Source organism: Oreochromis aureus, linkage group 5, assembly GCF_013358895.1.
Source record: "Oreochromis aureus strain Israel breed Guangdong linkage group 5, ZZ_aureus, whole genome shotgun sequence".
In the NCBI taxonomy this organism is placed as follows: domain Eukaryota; kingdom Metazoa; phylum Chordata; class Actinopteri; order Cichliformes; family Cichlidae; genus Oreochromis; species Oreochromis aureus.
In genome coordinates, this window is record NC_052946.1 from 15,412,100 (window position 1) to 15,435,929 (window position 23,830).

A 23,830-nucleotide genomic window follows, 5' to 3' on the forward strand; every position below is an offset into this window, starting at 1 on the left:
CACTCTTAGTGAACTTTTCATTTCTAAAGCTAGAGTAAGAGTCTTTTACATACAAATGAATGTCTATTAGAGGGTTTGACAAACAAGCTCACTCAGTGCTGATTAAGGCCATCAGGTAGATCTCTCTGCAGTTCACAAAACGCCGGAAGTTTTTAATCTGTTCGCCTGTGTTTTATGTTAACTGACAATAAATGGTTTGCCAGAGCCGAAGAGCAGAAGACCATTGCAACACACAGAGCATAGGCTACAGCAACGAGGGTTGTGTTAGGAATCATCCACTGCTTCCTATTTGATTTTTTAGTGAGCAACATGTAGCAAGACTATATAATGAGGTGACCCCACAATTACTGACTGCGTTATCCCAAATAAATAATACAAGTAGTAGAATGGTTGATTAGTGACCAATGGTTCTACATTGGTTTTATACTGTACTCCTCATAGGGGATAATAATAAAAAAACCAGCATACACTACACATGGTGCTTCAGGGAAAAAATGAAAAGTGGTAGATGGTGAAGCTAAAAAATGATTAAACATGGTTGGATTTCTTTGTGAAAGGCATAAATAATACCTTAACAGAGATTGTGTAGTTATTCTCATTGGCTGACGGGGGACACAAATGTTCTGCAGTGCTGCAGGCACCCATGTTTGCTTCATGAGTGGGTCTTATCAGTCACTATGAAGTAAGCTAGGGTCACATACCTTTTGTGCTCCCTCCCCGCTGCCACGGCTCCCTCACTGTAATAGGCTTTCGAGTATTTGTGTTCTTTCGCTCCCTGTTACCTTTGTTGGTTCTGTGCTGTTTCTTTGTGCTTCTAGTTCGCCTGTTTCTTGTCTCTATCACCGTGTTTATATTAGTCTTTGTGTCTCAGTGTTAGTTATTTGCCTTTTTTTACTTTCTGTTAAAGCCTTGTTCTTGTTTTACCTTCTGCTGTTTTCGGTGACTCACCCTCATTAGTTAAGTCTGTGTTTGTTTTCTGTCCTGTTCCCACCTTTATCTCCTGTTTTTCTGTTGTGCTCCTGCTCATCATACTTGTTTTTTGGGGTTTTTTTTCTGTTTTGTGTTCCCAATCTCTGCGTCGCTATCCGGCTTTGGACCCTTTATCCTGATCCCTGATATAGGCAGTGCTTTTGCTCCTGCTCTAATATGAATTTACCTCACAACATCTATCTTTCAGTGTTTTCCACCAATTTGACTGCCCTATAACGGTGACAATGTTAATGCCATTTACCCTAAATCTGATCTCAAAACATGCTAAAAAAACAGCTTAAGCTTTAAAAGTCTACATTACTAGGACCTGGTGTTTATCCCCTTAAAGAATCCAAGTCCCCATAATGTGACCGCTGGTATTTGAACACATTCAGGTCCCCAGAACATAAGCAATACCTGGACCTAACAAACGTTTTGACTTGAATGAATGAACAGAGCTGACAGCAGAACAGACGCCACTATTAAACATTGATGTTAAATGTGGGGTTGCTTATTGTTTTCCTTCTTGTGTTATTGCTGGCTTGCATCTAATTTGATATCTAATTATTTGCAAGGTGTCATGGCTTTGATGCCAGGAGTGGTGGTGAAAAATCGCTGTGGCGATGAGAGGAAATTCTTGATAGTCTCTCATCAGAGAGGAGTTTTGCATGTTTGATGTGAATCTGCAGTCAGAGGGGGACGAGTGGAGGCTGAGAGAGACAGATGAAATGTGATGCAACAAAAAAAGAGTCCCCAGAGACTTACCAAAGCCTACAATGTGACAAAAGCTCAAACTAGATACCCGAAGAAAAGAAAAAAGGGAAAACCAGAAAACCAAGGCACAAAATGAAGAGCGCACAAAACTCGAAGTGATCTGAATCAGCAGATCAGATCACTTTCTGTAAAATTGTCAGATAAGGCTCTGCACTTCTCAAGTGGGCTTCTGGTTAATGATAGCATCTCAAACATGACAAGAATATACCGTATGTGCACATAAATTTTAGAACATAGCTGAGTATAAGTGACTCACGTCGAGCTGTCAGCATGAGTAACAGTTGTTGCTTTTTTCTTCTCTTCATTTTTCAGAAATCTGCTGGATAAAGACACATTCTCAAAGTCAGATCCAAGTGAGTATTTTGTAAAGACTTCTCCTATTTATGGTACTTTATTATTTTTCTACGCCTGCTTCTGGTTGTGGTTGTTCTCTGCTTCTCCTCTGTGTGTTTTTTATCGATATGTTGCCTTGTAGTTTGGGAAATCTTTTTTTTCCCCCCTCAGTGTGCTGTGGCTGTTTGTTCACTGCACTGGAGCTAAAACCCTCACATTGATTTCCCATTTGGAATTTGCCTCCATTTTTCTAATTCTCACTCTCTTTTCTTCCTCTCTCTCTCTCCCTGGTTCTTGTTTTCTCTTTCTTTCACCAAATTTCCTCCTTTTATGTCCCTCCCTGGCACTTTTTCACAGTGTGCGTGCTCTATACACAAGGTGTTGAAACCAAACAGTGGAGAGAGGTGAGTGTACACACGAACATGCACACACAAATCAAAAAAGAAAGAACTTACAGCACGTCCAATTAAGTTCTGGCCTTGCTCTCTGTGTGCACAGGGGTGGAGTGGTGGCACTCCAGTTAAGACATTCAGCTCATGGGTTTTTTTCCCCCTTTTTCACTGTGAGTGTTTTTTGACAATTCATTAAACTTGTTCAAGCATCAGTCGTCTGAAAATGCCAAGGAAATATTCCCTAATTGGAGACTTCAACCAACAACAAAAACCCTCGCACCATAATGATCAATATGCTGACATTTTGGGGACTAAACAGCAGGCTGCAGATTCGTTAATCCACTTCTTAGTGTGCCTTGTTTGGTTTATGCAGCATTACCGTCAGCTCTCTACTTGTCATCTCACCATTCTGTTTGTTTGTCCAGTTAATGAAACCTAATTATTTGGATTGCAGGTGGAATTAGCAAACCACATAATGATACAAAATAAATATGTGAAGTAAAGTGTTAAATAAAGCCGAACTCTTTACCTTTATGTCTTTGCAAATAGTGATAAGCAGCTGACATCAGAATGTTTATTATGGAAGAAATTCCCAAATGTGGCACATATTGAAGTTAATAATGATAATAATAATGATAATAGCAATTTAATTCAAAATGATGTAGTTGACAATATTCAGCATCTTTCCTGTTGTTAAGATAAACAGTTTTAAGTAGATACAAGTGCATGTGTATGTGGCCTGTTGCTGTTTCACAGACCTCCATTTGTATCCAAAAACTATTAACAGAAATGGGCCAAGCTGCTGCTTTCGATTAAATCGAACATGGCCATTGTAGTTTATTTTAATAGAATTTTTGTCCTATTGCAATAAATGCTGACTGCAAGACCAAATTAAAATATATACAGTATACTGTTTATGAGCTAAGCCTGTAATAAATTTGTCACGGACACGGTAAATATTTTTGTATATAAATATCTTTTATTTGTCAAGTTAAAGAGTGTCATTGTGATTGAAACTCTATTTTTCCAAGAGATATCTGGCTGAAGGGGCAGCAGAAATTGCAACAACTATAAGCACAAGTAAAGAAATAAATACAGGTGACAATGAACATTAACTTCCGAAGCAGTCACACTGAACAGGAGAATCTCTCCTCCATCCTTTAAATCAGACTTAAACTCACCCGTCATAACCAGTTAACAATTACAATAAGAATTTCAGATTCTCTTATAGATTATTCCAGAAAAAGAGAGCAGTGTATTTACCCCCCCTCCCCCCTCAATTCTGTTGTGACTCTGGGAACAAACATTAGTGAAATACTGTGAGAGCATAGCCCATACATACAATGTTTTTACACATATATGAATATATTCATAGATGTGCATATATATACAGTGATTAACAGATTTATTAGGCCACCTTTCATAAAAACGAGAAAACATAAATATTTTAATGAACTAAAAATGATTGAATTTATTGCCAAATTTGGGCCAGCACACTGGACTTGTCCGAGAAGTCAGAAATTAATGAAGCATAGCATTCAACCACTAAAAGAATTTTGCTGTTCAGGAATGCAAGTAAGTAAGTGTAATTTGGCATCTTTATTATTAATAATGTTCTTTACTTTTTTATCTTTTGTAAAAATGTAAATTTATGGATAACAGCAGTAATTGTATTTTAGCGTAAGAAAAATATAATTTTGATTAAAGAGCTTGTGCATACTGGTGGATAAACCATTCCAGAAACATAAAAAAGTTTTAATTTGGAGCAGCTGTGCCATAAACCTTGAATCGGATGTTGGTCTAATAAATTCGTAATGCAATACACTGTACTGTGTATGCACATATCTGAAAATTACAGAGTATTGCTAGAGCAATGCTTTACTGTAAAAACACAGCAAATATGCTGTAAATGAGAATACATGTTTGGCTTACAATAAATTATAGTCATTAGATCAAAATATCATAAATCAAAAGTGAATTTTGCTTTAAAAACTATTCCCGTTAGAGAACTTCTGGTCCAAACCTAGCAAAGATAAATAGCGTTTGACACTAGATAGTCGATTTTAATGTTCTGTAATGCAAACAGGCAGCAAAAATATTACAAACTATCAACCAAGACAGCAATGAAAAAACAAGGTCGTTAAAAATGGAAATATAATGTGATGAGTATAGCGTGATATTAATTTACAGCTATGTTCCCAGTGCCACAGCCGTGATTTCACTTGCATCACCTTCAAGGCTGGACGTGCACAGTTTGATTGATTCTTCATCAAACACATTGTCCAAATGGGCACAGATATTTTCAATACATGATAATTTAATGTAATTTATTTATTTATATGGTATATGGCTGTTTTATTTATACACTCATCTGCTGCTCTTATGTTTACTCACTCCCAACAGATGGCTGTGTGGGATTAATTCAAAGGTAGCTGAATTATTGCTGACAGCCCTGTTCTCTGGGTGTGAAAATGTGTATGCATATGTGTAAATCCTAAGCGCATATGCATTTGCATATGTACAGTAAAGGTCCCTTTGCCATCCACTTCTTTGTTTTTTCAGTTTGAATGCCTTCTAATCCAATCAAATACACAAAATGTAATTAATATAATGAGCATTTCACTTCAGTTTATTTTCACTTCAGATTGCACTCCATCTTCTGCTCTTCACCAGGAAACATTTAAATCAGCCCTCTCCTTGCGGACATGAACCATCACATCCATAGTCATATTGTTCAGTTGTATGTGTTGGAGCGGCTCCAGGTGATGCTGTGTGAGCGACACTGAGCGCCTCCGATTGAGCAAGCAAAGCTAAAACAGGTGACTCACCAGGGACTGCTAAATAACGCTTTCTGACAGGGCCCTCTAGCACACCGGTGGGGCCACGTTTGACGATTATTTCCATCTCCTCCGGTATTTGGTGCACACTGCATTATGCCTGCCATGCTAATACAGTTCATTCTTGATGAAGAGTATGCGCATCACTTTATACATCAAACTAGTGCATAGATAAGTTATCTGTGGACTTGATTCTCTTTGCTGCACGCTCATTATCCTCTACAGTACATTAAAGTGCTCCGGATTTAGTTGTAGGATACTTTTAGGTTGATTTTATGCTCGAGATGATTCAGTGCTTTTTATTGCTCCAGTGGTTATTGTTTAAAAAAAAACAAAATAACTAAGTGACCTTCAATAATGACTCCCCATCCAAAACAATGGAGAAAATAAACCTGAATATGGACTCTAGTATCCAAAACCAAGTCTGAAAAGGTCATAGGAGATGTTTACCAGGCACAAACATACTGTTGAACAATTTGAAGTATTACTGACTAATACAGCCCAAATTGAGAGCACTCTTAGAAATACACTTCTTCCTGGAATCGTTGTGTAAGTGTACCTCGGGTAATTAGACTGTATACCAGAAAATCACAGCTGCAAAAAGTCTCAGCTCTGCCTTCACTGAGTTTCCACAGTATGTCCACACAAACACAGTCATATTAAGGATACTTGTGAACCATTTGCCTCTCCTTACAATATAACACAAGACAAGACCTATTAAATGGGGAAGGGATGGATCAATAAAGCCCTGCAATGTTAACACTTAATTACATCAACTTATTTTTAGGTTCATTAGATGAATATAAGGTGCAGTCCTAACGATAAGAAACTCTCTCCAATAAAAAAAACTAAACAAAAAGGCTATTTAAATCTGATCGAGTTCCCCTTCAAGGTTGTCTCCTTGTTCACTTTTGGCCCACTTACAGCCCACTTACTGCTTTCAGATCACTCCCTGAAAGGCTCATTCTGATTTTCCTGTGGACCTAAAGTTGCTCAGAGAGCTGCACTGCAAGGGAGACTAACATGAGGGGAAGATAAACCAAATTTAAACAGTATTTGTTTTCTACTTTCACAGGTGGTGTCGCTGAACTGAATGGTTGCACCTCATATGTAGTACATACATACGATGAAGGGCTGTTGGATATATAAACAAGTAGCACATAGCAATGGAGGTGCAAAGTGGTCGAGTGATCACTGTATGCTGTGAGCCAGACAGAGAACAGCTAATGGAGATTGACACGGTTGATGATTTCTATTATTTTTTCCCACCGTCTGACATTATCTGCTACTACCTGCTATGTGAATGAGTGTGTGTTTGTGTGTGCGTTGGTGCACATGCCTGTTTCTGCGCGTATGAGCACAAATGAGAATTTGTTTGATGTGCACACATACCCAGACTTCGCACAGTCACAGCTGTGGCTCGAAGCTCTAACAAACCTTGGGAGTTGTTTTCCCATGAAGCCATGCAGCACTTATCGTGGAAGAAATGGTTTTCAGCTGCTTGTTTTACTCTTCCTCCCTAAACTCTCTATCAGTCCTGGGGAGCTGCTCAGTATTCTTCGTGTTTCTGTGTCTTTTCTTTGTCTTGGGGATTTCTTTTTTAAACTCACCCCAATGCTTTTCACTGAAGGCCAAAACAGACAGAAAGCTATATCACACTAATTCACACTACTGACTCCACCATACTCATTATATGAGCACTGTGTTGCTGTCTGCTGAGCCACAAAGAACAGAAAAGGAACTACAGTATATTCAGATGGCAAAAATCTGCACTGGCGGTTTGTGTGTGTTAAAAGAAAAAAAGGTTGTTTATGCAAACTATGAAGGTCAGCGTAATTAACACTGGACGGTCTTAGCCATATTTGGGACAGCCAAAAAAGATAATAATGGATTATACATGTCTTATTACTGTTCTCCTTTGCTCATTTCTTAATTTAACACCATGCTCACTTGCAGTGAGACTTAGGGACATAGTCACATTTTCAACACGAGACACTGTCGGTCTCTACATCAGCGGACCGAAGAGTTCAGATGCCATAAGTATATGCGTGCCAGCTGCCTTGCGTCTATGTGTGTAAATGTCGAGGGTGCAGGTCAGGGACTTCCTGCCAGATTCTCATTAGCCAGCTCCAGCAGCCCAGCAGTATCTAATGAACTCTGCAGCACGGTATTGTCTCTTCCACTCAGCTGGGAAATCACGTATGGTGCTCATTTTTGCAATCTCCCGCCTCTTTACTAACATGTGCTCACAACCTCATCAACAGCTCCGGGTGCTTCGGAAAAAAACTCAGGGCAGAACACAGATTCAATATCAGTAGTCCTGCCCTCCTATTTTTAGAAAGAGGGATTCGACAGTGGTGCAATATCACAGAAGAGCGAAGTTTTCTATCGGTGCAAAGTCATCGTTTACTCACGCTCGCTCACAGAAGCTGCATTCCACGTTATGGGAAGATTAATCTTTGCAAACAGGTTCTGTTTACCTGTATGAAGAGTTCGACAGACTTGCTGGTGAGTTATGAGACTGTGGAAAACAAGAGTGACTCTGAAAAGGGCGTTGCAGATTTGCTTTAAGCTACGAATGTTGTGTGGAACTCGTTGAAGTTGCATGCTTATTCCCATACAAATAAACATTATTGCACTAAAAATACTACAGTTTGCACATATTATATTGCACATATTACAACATATTCTTATTCCAAACTCATCACATACTGACGCTTGCTCCTTGTCACATTTTGATGCACTTGGTAACGCTTTACTGACATTTTCCACCAAGCAGGATGTTACAGCAGAATACCGTTTCAGTTTAAATCAGTTTTATTCATATAGCACCTAATCACAGCAACAGTCCCCTCAAGGCGCCTTATATTGTAATGTAAACACCCACAATGTGCATGAGGAAGAATAACAACCAACACAAAAATCAGCATTAGAAGGCCAGTGGTGGTGTTATACAAACTCTAGATGGAAAGAAGTTTTTGAACCATGTCTGGCACCACACATTCTTCTCTTCACTTACATTTTGTACCTTTGGTTTCGACTTTTACTTGAAAAAAATGACAATCACACATATTGAGGAAAATATCATGGTTTGGTTTTCATAACATTACCTACACATTAAAGGTCAAACACCTCTCGACTGCTGTTATGCTGATGACACCAACAGAGCACGTTTGCCCTCTGCCTCATGATATCTGCCTCTGTGATATCTGTGGAAGCATTTTGTCTATATACGATTGGCATCTGACCCAGTGTCATTATTGCATACATTTAGATTGAGCACAGGTTGAATTTTCATCTTTCTAACAAAGGAAGGAATGCTTGCCTCTGACATCTGTGCATCGTTATAATATTAGGCATGAAGGAAGATGGATTTGATTAAGGAAATCAATTAAGAAAAAATATGATTTATGCGGCTCATTACAAATCAATTAATGCTGTTCCTTGTTGTGATATAAGGATGAAATGAATATTAAACCTATCACAGGAGGCGTGGCTTTAATAGATGTAGAAATAACGTCTTTTTCTGAGCTATAACAAGAGCAGCTATCCCCTACAGGCCCAGAGCATGCTCACATGGTTCAAATTTAGAAATGTAGAAGTAAGATGTGATTTATCTTGTGAAGTTCTGGTGATATTACCAGCAAATAACTATGACTGAGCTGAGATGTTCAAACCGCAAACAGTTTATAGCTGTGCTGGCAGGACACCATTAAATGTGACATCAAAAACATGCAGCCATGCACAGAGGAGACTCAGTATACACGGGAAATGTGGTGCAATCTCCAGTGTGTGTTTTCTTGAATCCATTTTGAGGTAATTTCATTCTTGTGTTAACTGCTCTCATCTGACTCCACTGTTTTTATGTTTGTGCAAACACCAGCAGGGCTCAGACTTAGTATAAAGTCAAGAATGAGGTATTGTGTGCTTTAAGGCTTCACTTTTTATTTTTATTTTATTAAATATAAATCTGTGAAGGTTTTAACTGACACAGTTTAATCAGGCAATCACATGGGAGCATTTAGGCATGTAGATATAGACAGGACGATTTCCTGAGGTTCAACTTGAGCATCAGAATTGGGAAGTAAGGTGACTGAAGTAACTTTGAATGTGGCATGTTTGTTGGTGCCAGGTGGGCTGACTTGAGTATTTCTCAAACTGTAGATCTACTGGGATTTTCCCACACGGCCATTTCTAGGGTTTACAGAGAATGGTGACCAAAAAGATTTTTAAATATCCAGTGAGAGGCTGTCCTCGGGGTGAATATCCAGTGCTGATCTCAGAGGTAAGAGGAGAATGGCCAAACAGGAAGGCAGTCGCAACTCAAATAACCACAACCAGGAGAATGTCTTTGAATGCACAACATGTCGAACCTTTGAACAGATGGGCTACAGCAGCAGAAGACCGTGCTTGGTGCCACTTCTGTTACACAGGACAGAACAGTATACTGAGGCTACCTAAATTGGGCAATATAAGACTGGGGTTAGAACTTGGTGCAAACAACTTCAAAGCATGGACCCATGCTGCCTTGCTTCAACAGTTCAGGCTGCTGGTGGTGTAATGGTGTAGGGGATATTTTCCTGGTTCACTTTGGACCCATTAGTACCAAATGAGCACCATTTAATGGCACATCCATCCCTTAACTCCATAACTCAAATCATCTTAAACTGGTTTCTTGAACATGCCAATGAGTTCACGGCACTCAAATGGTCTCCACAGTCACCAGATCTCAATCCAGCAGAGCACCTTTGAGATGTGGTGGAAAGTTAAGATTCCACGTCAAGGATGTGCAGTTTACAAATCTGCAGCATCTCTGTGATGCTATCATGTCAATATAGACCAAAATATGTGGGGAATGTTTCCAGCACTTTGCTGAAGTGAAGAATTGAGACCATTTTGAAGGCTATAGTGGGTCCAAACCATTACTTGCAAAATGTACCTAATACAGTGGCCAGTGATTATGCATATATTTGGAGTTTCTGGGCCTTTGTCAGATTTTCTCTGGCATATTTATCCTGCATTTGTAATTTAGGAGTGAGAAAATGTAGGAAGCCCTAATGACTGCTTTTCTCCTCGTCACGTCTCCCCACTCTTTTCTCATTTCTACCCTTCTGACTCTTTTCAATCCAAAGCTCCGACTCAAACAGTATCCCCATTTCCTTCCCTCCAGCAGTTTTTGTCCCTTTCCCCTTTTCTCCTCCAAGTCTACCCATAACTTTTCTCTATCCACACATTTTCCCGGCGTCTTACATTTTCCTTTTGCTTCCGTGGGGTTGATGTATGCGCTAACCTGCTGTAATTAATACAGGAGAGGGGTGAAGATCAAGCAACCGGGAAACCCACCCTTGATTTCATTTGCACAGCAGAACCATGTGAAAGCACCTCCATTAATCAGGCCTCTGTGACTGTGTGCATACACTTACATAATAAGCCCAAGAAAGAGATGAAAAGGGAGGAAAAAAGTTAAAGTACAAGCACACACTAACTGTATTTGTTTTTAAAACTGTGTTTCAATGTCTTGCTTGTTCTTTCGTCATTCTCTTCTCCTGACCTCCATCTGTCTTTCTCCTCCTACAGTTTGGCAGAACAGAGGTGATAGACAACACTCTAAACCCCGACTTTGTTAGAAAGTACATCTTGGACTACTTTTTTGAGGAGAAGCAGAACCTTCGCTTTGACTTGTGAGTGATGTTTAGTTTTCATTATTTCACTTCCTTTTCTGCACTATCTGCCTACACCGTTCAGTTCAGTTAAGAAACTGACCATCTGCCATACCTGACCGGAAAATTCAACAACCCTAACTATTTCCAACAAGACTGACCTCTCTCACCACGCCAAAATATGGATGGGGATCTAAACATTGCTCTGAAATGGCATGTCTTTTGTTTTATTCAGATAACTGCATTTATTTACACCAGTGCATAACAAATGTAATCTCAGCATTTTTCATATACATCTTAAGGTAAGCCTTACAATTCAAAAAAAGAAAAAAAGCAGCAATTCTCTTTGAGGAGCACCCTGACTGTGGTGAGAAAAACACCCCAGGACATCATCTATAGCACCCCTGCTATAGATGATGTCTGTCTAGACCTGCTGGGGTGAGGGGGAAGCAAAGAAAGAAAAGAACAGAAAAAAATATAGTGATAAACACTTGACATGTGGTCGGGGCTAGCAACTTCAGATCAGGATCATGCAGACCTAGAGATGTTTGCAAGACTTTCAGAGAGAGAAAGGCCAGAGAGGAAAATGCACAACTTACTGAAGAGGAAAGAAACACAATTAATGACACGAACAAGGCTACATGAATGCATAGAGGAAGAACTGAGATAAGAGATGTGCTCTGTGCTTGATGGGAGGTCTACCAGTAGCCTGAGCCTATAGCAATATAGCTAAAGGACTGAAATGGGATCTCTCTTGCTACTTAATATCTTCAGAGCAACATCTTGTAGAAGCTTTCCGGGAGCTATATCCTGATAGTAAAGAATTACAACTGCTGGTCCCAGAAGTAACGAATGAATGGGATCGTTTTCAGCATCATTCTAAGAAGGCATGTTTGTAATGTTAATAATGCTGGACGGCTCATCTGTAGGCAGCGCTACAGATGGCTTTAGATGCATGAGTTAAAGGAGATATTCTAGTCAAAAATGACTCAGTGGAATCAGAAGCTAGAGGTCAAGTTAATGCCATGTTTTTAGGGCCAAAAACAGAGATAGATGTCACCAATTGCCAATAGAAATATGTGCATTGTCACCTAACACACACTGAACCTCTTATACGACTTTTGGAAGACTTTCAACATCTGATAAATATGACCAGCACAGTGCTCGTCCTTTGAGTCAAAGCACGATATGATCAGTGGTGTCAAATGCAACACCGAGATCCAGCGTGATAGCTATAGAGAAGAGTCCATTGTGTGAGGATATGAGAAGATGGTTGATGCTTTTTACCCATGCTTGTCTCTGCGTTATCATGCTCTCTGAATGCTGAATGAAACTCCTAAATATGGAACCATTATTGTATGCTAATCTAATAAAAATAATAAATAAAATGAGTAACAATAATCATAAATAAAGGGTGTAATGGATATTTGGCAGTAATTGGCCAAAACGCCCTTAATCAAGGATTTTCAATTAGAGATTTAATGACAGCAATCTTAAACATCTGCAGACTGTTAATAAAGATAAAGTGATCATATTTTGGTATAAGCACATGTTAATTGAGAGCAGTGGTTTGGAAGAAGCAACTGTTAAAGTTATTTTTTCCACAAGAGAGATCCAGCCTAAATATAAACATAAATCTAATCTTACAAGTGTTTCTAAATGTGATCTGCTAATAAGCCCCAAAAAACATGTATTTTAAAAAAAAACTATGTAAGAACACGATTATATAATGGATTTCTTTGGTAATATTATCACATCTGCTTTTAACCTTAAAGTTTTTGGATATGTCAGATTCCAAAAAGAAGCTTTTTCTAATTTGAGCTCCTCAGGTTTTAATGCAGTTTGTTTAACTCTTTTATGGTTTAAATTGATTTAAATTTGAAACAACAAATCTGTCAAATCTCTTTGAGCAGCGTGACGCTCTAAATCTGTGCCACCGTAAGCTGTCAAAGACAGTGCAGCACACCAAGAGAAAGTCTTGCGTGCTGTTTATTCAACATATTACTCAGTAATTGTATTTGATTTGATCTCCAGGCAAACGGGATCCATTGTTTCATCACACGTTTAATCTTGGGACATCACATATGTCCCTTTTCCCTTTTATTGCTTTACATTCACATGCAAATCAGATCAGGTCCACCACTCAGCTCTTATTGTCTGTAGTCAAAACCCCTTTCCAGTCACTCAGCACCACAAAAAACAACATCTGAAACGACACTAAGATCTCGGTTCTTTTCATCTCTCCTCATTCTGATTTCACACATAACTTTGTTTTTCTTCTCTCTTGATGCTCACTCACCTCACTAAACGCTGCAGTTTTCAGTGCAGAACATTTAAGTGTGACCTTATATTGTTTTCTTTTAGCTCTTTCCCTGTGCTTTATTTCTTTGTAATCCATGCACTGCACCAATTATAATGACTATCTCCTGCTTCCCTCCGTTTCTTCAACTTGATAAACAAAAACATACAAAGATTTTCATTCGAAAACCTGCAATGTGACATCGGTCAAATGTATAAAGTAAGGCTTTTGTTTTCATTTTGCTTCCTTTCAGGTATGATGTTGACTCCAAAAGCCCCGACCTGTCCAAACACGTGAGTACTCACAGCTGTTTTAAACCTTGAACCACAGATAAATGGAGATCAGTTTTGGGTAAAATCTGAATTATTGGCTTGAATTGCTGTGGAGAAAATTCCTCCACGGAAACATTTAAATATGATGTTTGACAAAATTGAAGATTCTGAAATTCCTTTTATCAGTGGTCTTATATTGCTTGTTTTAATTAGGTTGTCGCCTGCTGCATGTTTTCAGGGTGGAATAAAGCAAACCCCATCTATTGCCTGATCACATAAGTATCCAAATACAAAGTTTTTATTTGTTCTCTTTTATTCACAGTGCTATTGTTTTTAGATGTGCAGTCATATACTGTACTTATATATACTCACTTATAATTTAAATGTCTACTTGATCAGCAACTGATTCTTTCATAGTCTTTTTTTTATTGGTTTTACTGGCACTGTAGTAATGGATAGTACGTAACACCATAATATACACTCATGTAGAAAAAAGGATTACGTAATGCTTTTAACCATTAGTTTCCATTTAAAGCGATGCATCACATTATTTTTGTTCTTAATCATTTTGTTGTTCTGGGGGGAAAAAGCGCATTATTTTTTGCTCATGACTGGAAACTATGGTGACAGAAAAGCATTGAAAATGTCAAAATAATCAGCGCCGGTGATTATTTGGTGTATTTGGATAAGTGAGGTTTGCGTTTTTCCATCACTTGCTTTAACTGTTTCTCTGTTGTGGTTTGGGTTTTACTTTTGGGGCACTGCATGTTGTCGTCTTCCTGCTCCCACTTCACCATTTTGAACAGTGCCAGGAGTGCTAGGTATTTGATATGGTGTTGTGTGCTGGTATATGATGTGCTCTGTTGTTACTGTTGTTGTTGTTGCTGCTGCCGCCCAACTTTTCTGGAAGCCCGCAGAACTCAACGTAGGTCCCAGCATCTCTCTCACTTCTAACACTGCATGGCTGCTGTTTCACATGAATGAGCCGTCTCTCAGGAGAAAAGAAGGCGCCACTGATCACAATAAAAACAACTGAGAGCCAAGTCAAGCCATTTGCACAGCTCTTGTTACTGGCCACAGTAATTTCAGTGGAACTATGTAGTTTTTGTGCCTTTCGAATGTTTTATTCAACACGATCGAGATGATCAGGTTTCCAGGCTCTTACGGGCTGCATTGAGTGGAATTAATTGGCCTAAAAAAAACTAGAGACTCATTGAAATGAATCACTCTATAGCCCAATGAATTATTTAACGATCCCAGGCTGTCGAGGTCAATATTAAGGACTTTTGCTTTGGATTGCCCCACATCCTGTCTCTGATAAGTTCAGGAAAGACTATGCTGAAAAATACACAATGAGATTCTTTGCAGAAAAACTTGGGAGTCTGATGAAGTAGATCAGTGCCGGCTGACACTGAGAGACTTTGTCCACAGACATGATGAGCTAGAGTCATAACTGTGTTCAATCATGTTTCTGGCCATTGCACACGGGTCACTGAATACCGCCATCTTATCCCATCATGTGTAATACTTCACGGTTCATTAAATGAGTGGTTTCCATCAGGTTGGTTGGAGCATATTCTGAGTGGGTTACAATAATTTCTGATGACTGGTTAAATTCAAATACTTTGAAATGTGTCTCTACTTTGTTTTGAAGTTGAGGGACTCAAAGTACAGGTAGGCTCTTTTAATAGCGTTCTTCTTTAGTTCAGATTATTATTATTATTATCCATCAAGTCTTCCCCTTTGTTTTACAATTTGTATTAAGGTTTTGGTTATGTGGTTACCCAGCAAACATGGTTGAAACCCTGACGTTATCTCTGTGGTTAAAAGTGGAAACTGTACCACAGCAAGAACTGAACTGCAGAACTGTTGATGTTTCCATGTTGGACAGAGGTCTGGTCATATGAGCTCTTACAAAGTGAGAAAAGTAGAATCGATTATCGCAAAGAAGCAATTAATATGGTTAGTTCACGGCTTTGAAACAACCACACAATGGATTCTCCGTGTACTCGTGCTAGTTTTATTGGATCTGTTGAGGTGTGCTTTTTTAAAACCTTTTGTCTTTTGCTGTGTAACCACGTTATACTGTTGATTTAGTAAGCTGAATAAAGCTGAATTTGTTGCAGCTGCTATTGCTAAGATTTTGATTTTGAGCTCCAGCTGCCATTTCTTATTAAAAACAACAGTTTTAACATTTAGGTTGAAGTTCTACTTTAAAGGATTTTATCATTACTTATTTATTCTTTTTTCTTTTTTTTTTTTCAAACGTAAGGGTTGCACAGAGGTTGGTGTTATCTCACGTCTGTTGACAGGTGGGATGGATGGATAAAACTCACGGTGCTGTTAAGTTGCCTATGTGTGGAGCAGACCTGATTTTAGTGGAAAACATTTTGACCATTGCATTAACCCAGTATGCAATCATGCATACATAGCCTACTGGATTTTTTGGGTTCAGTTCTATAAACCAGCTTCACACCAGCAATGGACATGATGTCACAATGTCACATCATTTAGCCCATCACAGTAATATCACCTTTTATGAAGGAGTATCAGTTGTCTTTTAAGTGTAGCAAATACAGTACTTATCGTAATGATCACTTTCATCACTTCTCCAAGGTTTTTCTTTTCTTCTTCGCAGAAGATATTCCCACTAAAAATGAAATATTTTGCTGATGTAAACTGTGTATGCATGGCCAAATGTTAACTTTGACCTTGCGAATGAGCATGAGTGAACAAGCTTCAGTGAATTTATCAAATTCTTGAATTTGCATGAACACTCCAGTGGTACGAGATCTGGTGGAACATCCTGAGGTTAATCTGACTTGATCTGTAGACTTTCTGTTTCACGTCTACAATCCCGCCCTTCTTTTTTTCCTTTCATCTTCTATTTTTCTTCCTTCCTTTCTTCCCTGCAGGACTTTTTGGGTCAGATGTTCTGTACTCTTGGCGAGATTGTTGGATCGCCAGCCAGTCGACTGGAGAAACCACTGGGGTGAGTAGGAGTTCAAGCCAATTTTCGCAATGGCAAAATGCCCCCTGACTCCAAATGTGATTGAGGAACACTACGCAGTGCTAAGAGGAGAGAAAGGGCAGAAAAAATGACTTTGACACAAATGCAATTACTTATCTCAGTTCCATTTCCGAGTTTGGGTCAATAACGCTCTTTCGGGAGCTTCATGCCTGCATATCTGGTTTAGGCATCTTCACAGGTGTGAACATAACATTTAAATAACAACATACAGACTAGACCCAGCTTGGCATTTTTGATGCGTTTCTAAGAAAGTGATTGCAGAAAATCACATAAATGGGTTCTTACAAAATGTGTCCATTAGATGAACTTGGATGTCAGTTGACTGCCAGCACATGGCACTGTAGCATCTTGCAATAATAAATAGTCTGTCTGGTACTGACTGAAAATAAGATGAATTCATTGATGTAAGTTTTGTCTCCATTTAAAAATGCTAGTGAAGCCTTAGCTTGCGTGTTTCTGAGAAGCTTTACATCAGCTGCGAGGAGATTATTAAAGTACAAAGTTATAAAGGACTGAGAGAAGTGTATAAATAGACTGTAGGAGGTGCTAATTTAGTAGAAAAGAAACTGACTTAGGGTCAGAAAGAACGTGAGGTAAAAAGAGAAATCACAAGAGGGGGCGGATGATGGGAAAAAAAGGCAAAGACACAGGGGCGGTTTAGAAGAAGACGTCGGTAAAGACACAAATCAGACAAGAAAGGAGAGTGTGTAAGTGTGCCGGTGGTGTCTGGTGGGGTGGAAGAGGTGGGTGGGGGGCCAACACCCACATCCTACAGATGTTATCCACTGATAATTATTGTCATTAAAGAAAAGGGAATCGAGTAGAGCAAAATTACCTAAATTACTGCTCATCTCCTCAGCTTGTGCTCTCACACTAGCTGAGGAAAATGTAGTGTTAATGGGGTATCCTGTTATCTGTCTTTCTATATCTATCAACCATCATCATCACCAGTCTGCCGGGCTATTGTGCATTCAGGCAAAGTTGTTCAAATGCTGCTTTCAGTACAATGTGCTGGTTCTTACATCTGAGTGTGTTACCCTGGAGAGCATTAAGAGAGAACATCTGAATTCCGATATTTAACTGCTTAGTATATGAGAAATGATTCCAGGTTCCTGCACTGGCGGACCTGACATGACATTCACGTTCACTTAAAAAAAACACAAAAAAACAAATCTTCGTAAGCAGATTTTTAAATTAGTGTTTTAGGGGTTTTGAACCGATTTATTATTTATTTTTCATTATTCATTAAGTCGTTAGATTGTGGCCATCATTCAGCAAGTCATCATCGACTTACTTTTGTTTCTACTTGTGTTTTCTACCCGACTTTGCATTTGCAGTTATCTGCTGTAACATTAAAACGACCTGCCCAGCGCTTTGTAGGTCACCCAATGGGAAAGCATGTAGAACAGTAAAGACATGCCTTCAGATATTTATGATTTGAAGTAAAAATTTAACGAGAACCCAGTCCCTGCTTGTGTAGATCTTTGTATCAAACAAATGCTGACCAGTAAAAACAGATTCAGGAACAGATGGTTTGTGCCGACATGTTTCAAAGAACAAAGATTGTTAGAAATGTGCTCTCATTTTTAAAAAAAATTGGGCTGCAACAAGTGTTTGTTTCTGGGATTTCGCCTCTTTTTCTGGTAATGTGACAAACTGTTGTTCAAATGCAGGAATGCGTATGGACATACAAATCACCAAGCTGGGTCTGAAATCACTTTAGTGCAAAGATTTCCATACAGGTCTAATTTAAGAGTAAAATCTATGTTTTACAATCTAAGTCTCTGTCTCTGTTCTCTTCATGACATTCATTATTAAATAAAATGCCCGTCAATGTGAATATTTCTACTAGCAACATAGGGGACGTGCTGTTGATAGACAGACTTGTCAGATTTGTACGGTGAACTTTACACTGAACATCTTGTGTCTTTAATACAAAATACGAAAGAGGGTTTGGTTCTCTCGGCACACCTGTGATGATGAAAGTTGCAAAACTGTTACCAAACCATTTCCGACTGTGTGTTTATACGTTCTCCCCATCCATGGTTCACATTTTCCACTGAAGTTGCCGGCTAATGGGGGGACTTTAGCAAATATAATTTTCCCTGAAAGTCTATATTGAGAGCATAGAGCTTACTAATGTTATTAGAAGTTTAATATTGAGCCATGTCTATCTGTAGTGGGAATATGTATGGCATGTTTAGAAAAGAAATGGAGTATTTGCCAAACCATTCATTTTTACTTTGAGACATTCTGCAGCTGCGAGATAAAGGAACTGCTTGCCAAATTTCATTTTTACGACAGCCTTTAATCTTTTTTTAAAGGCTGCAAAATAAAAGCTCCGCTGGAAACCAAAACAAAAATAATTACATCAACCTTTCACCATTCATGGCGTATGTAGGGCAAGCCTGTTTTTAACATGGTCAAAGCCGGCATACCAGTGTAACTCTGGGATAGTACATGAGGAGTTTGTTCTGGCTTGTAATGACTGATCACTGTTGGTTTCTGGCTGACTCTGATTCAGATTTTGGGATCACTTTAATTCAGTGCTCTTACTTAGTCAATATGCAGTAAACAATACCCTTAAATGCCATTCCCGTGAGATATTAAACACCTGTATGATTATGTGCAGGACACAAAGGTTAGGTTATACAAAGGATTTAAAGTGATTAGCAACTTTTCACTGCAAGTTATAGATAACAGGCTGAGTTGCTGCTTTTGTTTTAAATAGCTTCCATGGGGGTGAGTTTGTAATGTGGAGGAACAGTAAAAACACAGAGTTTAAATGAGCATGCACACATACGCATTCACACACAAAGTGTTGCATTTCCCTGACAGATATACTCACGACTGAAATTTGGTTTCATGTTTCTGTGGAGTAATGAAGAGTGATTCATATTCCACTGCTTGAAAAATGTCAAAACATTTGTCTAAGACGTGCTTGGAAAAAAAAATCAGGGAATGTTTTAGAATATTTCGCTTTTCACCAGCACATGCAAAGTATCTAATATGGTGTAAGTCGGAGAAGTAAAACTCTATACATATTTACTTCTACATGTTTGTGTCACATATGCACAGAAATCTGCTTCTTTATAAATTCTGCAATACCATAAAGTACAAATAAGATCACAGTAAAATGCATGACATAACTTGATTTTAGTCCTTTGCTTTCAGACTCCAAATATATACTGTCCTTCATATGCAAATGTGTGCACAGACATGAAAACACACATGAAAAAACAGGCATGTTTTATTTATTTATCTCATAGATCCTGAGCATAAATGGCACACAAATTAATAAGTGTATTTTATTCTTGTCCCCAGTCTTGTGCTCTCTTTTCTCTGGCTAATTGTAATGGCTTTAATCTTCCTGAAATTAGTGCTTATTTAATTAGGCAGCAGCCATTGTGATTTTCATTATATAAAAAAAAAAAAGAGAAAAGAAAAAAAAGCTCCTGATGGCAGAGAGAGGGAGAACGAGAGAGACAGCGACACGCACACACACAGAGGGAAGGAGAAATTAATGACCAGTGACAGAGGGACAGAAACACAGACGCTGATGAAAACACTCAAAACAACCTATAATTGCTTGTCTGATTCTACACAACACGAGTCGCTGTCTTAGAAAAAAGTGAGAAAGGCAGAGGGAGGTAGATAATATTCACTCAATACGTTTAGGATGATGCTTTCATTCATCAGGAATGTATATTCCTTTCTGTAAAATCTCCCCGTCTACACTTTTTGTTGTTGTTGTAAATGCAGACCTGTATTTAACAGATGCTAAAGATGTCAAAATCCCTTCACAGCTCCACTCTGTTCTCAGGGGTACTGGTGTCAGCAGAGGCCTCCACTTTAATTGATTTTGCTGCTACTTGTTTGTAAGAGACTTTGTATTCAGGTGTCACGGTCTTGAGCAGGATGAATTTTATTGTAAGACACAGAGTAATTAGCACTGCTAGTAATTAATTCATCAGCTTGTGTGGCCTCAAAGCCTCTTGTCAGGTGCTGTTTAGTGCACTGTGTTATTTGCACATTCCCTTTGAATGTGAATTGTGTCACTGTCCAAATACTGTGCTTCACCTGTTACATAATACTCAATACATCCTATTTGAATCACTAGACTTCAGCTAAAAGCACGACTAACTAAAAAGTAGTGTTGAAATGACAAAAGACTGGCAACACACTGTAATGAAAGAAGAAAAGAAGAAATCTCAAAGTGCATATAATCTGAGCTTTTCTAAAAGGTACAGTATTTTTTTGATATTTAATATGAAAACATTTAATTTATAGTGAAACATATGATGTATGTACATCTTCCAACAAATTGAACATGCATTTTCTTACATTTAAAATTATTAAGTTTGGAGATTGCTGTTTCAAACTATACATTTACATATAACATTTGTACAAGTATATTTTCACCATCTCTCTCCGACCTTATTTCCATCTCACGCTCACTTTAAGCATGAACTGAAATCTGGGTTTTAACTCATGAAAACATGGATAAACATGCTGGTTTATTCCCGATATTGTTGCAGTTACTTATTGTCAGCAGATTAGACAAGCAACCATACTGTGTCCTTAGCTGACAACGAGCCAGCTAAATAACAACAACAGCTGGTTGTAAGCTAATGTTAGAATTTAGTTTTCAAAAAATCAGACTTTCTCTCTGATAAATAGTTTCATTCTCACATTACATAAAAGTTTAACAATGTTAGAACTGTAGAAAGCTTCACTAATGCTGGCTAACAACAGCTAACAGCTGAAAAAATAGCTGCTAGCAGGAAAATGAGCTTCACTTACTCATCAATTTGATTCAGACTCCTTTAACAAAGTTCTACAGTCTTCTCCAGAGCAAACAGATATGGACAGCCAGGTGAGGTAAATGAAGGACTGACAGCCTACACTCAGTATATACGCTGTCCTACAGCGGCCATCATAGCTAGGATCATGCACTTGAATCGGGAGGGGTAAGAAAAGGGAACTGACTAGAATCCAGTGACATCCGGCAGTGAAACTTTGCACACTGTGCTTTTAATTTGACAGTCAGAGTCATGCTAGCTGTTTCGACTGCTATGTAGTGCAGATGGGTGAGAAATTAAAGGCCGAACCAACATGAAGTGCTTTAGTAAGCAGCTTGTGTGATGCCTGGCATTGTTTCTCTAAGTTTGAGCTCTCATGGTGCGACCAAAGTCTGTCCTTCCAAAAAATAAACAAATTCATTCGGTTGTTTGATAATAGCCTGCTGCTGGTGGGTGCCATCCATAGAGTCTGTCTAAAACCTGCCAGAGGTGTTAAACTGAAACTTGATTGTGAAGGTCATGCATATGACTGAAATCAGTTTCATGCTCAGTGACTGCTCATGCAAAATGGTAGGAACAGATGAAAATGCATAAATATAGGACACATTTAATTGTGGGATAAAGAAGATTTGCAGTGAACATATTCACTAAGGAGAAAAGTAAAACCCAAACCATGACTGCAAAATCCCTCACACAGCCTAGGGATTTGGAGTTTTTCCTTAAACTGCAGAATTAAATTTGTCACTGTGTCTTTGTCTCAAATTATGAGTCTTTTTTGTCATCTGTCACGTGTCACTGATTGATGCTACAGACATATGGCTCTCAATTTTGTGCTAGACTTCAGATAAACCTGTTCTTACTTACCTGAAGCAACTATACTGGGTAAGAATGGATGTCAGCATCATTTGGAATACAGGTTTATAAGCCGGTAGTGTCATAATATGCAAATCAGATGAGTCTTCTGTTCCCACTCTGATTTCATCTCAACTGAAAGTGACACAGATTTAATAAAAGTGCTTCAAACAAACCTTAAAAGCAACCTTTTAAAAGATTTATAAGGGCCCAAACTATTGCACTCAGTGTTATTAAATGAAGTAGCTCTGGTACTTAAGTCCAGCTAAGTAGCCTGTCTGTGGGCTCTAAACAACAACCGAGGGGAATCAGTTTCCTTAGAAACATCAGCCAGCCCTTGTCATTCACTCAGCAGGTGTAGTGTGAGGCAGTCGTGATTACCAGCCAACAAGTTCATTAGTCTTTAGCGTGACTGAAAAATACACTTTTGAGCTCATAGTTGCAGAGCCCTTCTTTAAACAAATGGCTAAATTAGCAGGTCGCTTAATGGAAACTGTTGCTGAGACTACGCTTGGCCTTCTGTGCTATGTCAAATTATGTGGACATTTTTGTCAAACCTGACTTGTCACAGTATAATGTCTGTACTGTAGTATGATGATGTTGTGCTTATTTACAGGGTTATGCGTTTCTGACACGTGACTCCAGCATTTCCTAAAATGTTAATGGAACTAATTCATTGTGTACATGTGGATGTGTGATAGAGAGAAAGGAACAGAGAAGAGCAGAGCTCTGCCGCCAAACAAGACATTTGTTTCATCTGAACATCAAAGGTCCTCGGCTCTTTCATGATTGCTTCAGATTGTACGCCGCTCTCTTGCCATTGGCCTCAAATGCATAAAAACTGAATGGCACATATGGCACATAATTCAAAATGAGCGTCCTCTTTATAATAATGACATTGATATATTTATATATTGAATATTATGTGTAGTAGTGTCCGTGCCTGGAGAGGTTGCTGTTGAAAGGCTCTCGTGTGTCTCAGAGACGGAGAAAAACAAAACCATTTTCTTGCTGTTAGAGTAAACACCACTTACCTCACTACGAGAGGGAGATGTGAGCTATCATATTACCATACAAAGAATGACTATAGTTTTCCAAACATACCACAAGACACATTCAGCAGATACAAGATATTTATCCAGTCAAATATTTCAATATTTTCTAAACAAAGATTTATTATTATCATGTATTATTCTCAGGCAGCAGATTGCAGTGGCATTGGTCATCCCGTGGCTTTTCTCTTTGAGCCACTGTGAAGCTGACATTTGTATTTTGTGTGCAAAACCCCATCATGTCTGGGATGGATTACTATGACATTTGGTAAAGACATGTATGACTTTGGAGATCCTTCACTTAAAGTCTGGTGCAATCATCAGGTCAGGATTTTAATTTGTCTCATACTTTGGGTTATTACCAAATACCTGCAAAACTAATTACTTTTAAATCAGCCTACCTTGTGTTTAGAGCCATTTAGGAAATGTCAGCGTACAAGTAAAGCTGAACTAAGACGAGCATGCCCGGGTGGCTGTGGACTCTTCTGTTATTTAATAGCTGGATTTTCCAAGTCTGGAAAACATAAATGGCAAATATTGATGATTTTACCAATTCT

At 38.6% G+C, this 23,830-nt stretch overlaps 1 protein-coding gene across 1 annotated transcript in view; it reads left to right on the forward strand.

Moving 5' to 3' along the window:
• Positions 1-23,830, forward strand: part of cpne5b (copine Vb) — a 127,445-nt gene that overhangs the window by 28,091 nt on the left and 75,524 nt on the right. The window contains exons 3-7 of the mRNA XM_031747859.2: positions 2,056-2,096; positions 2,434-2,480; positions 10,883-10,986; positions 13,518-13,557; positions 16,452-16,528. Coding sequence (XP_031603719.2) covers positions 2,056-2,096; positions 2,434-2,480; positions 10,883-10,986; positions 13,518-13,557; positions 16,452-16,528 — 309 coding nt within the window. The remainder of the gene's footprint in view (positions 1-2,055; positions 2,097-2,433; positions 2,481-10,882; positions 10,987-13,517; positions 13,558-16,451; positions 16,529-23,830) is intronic.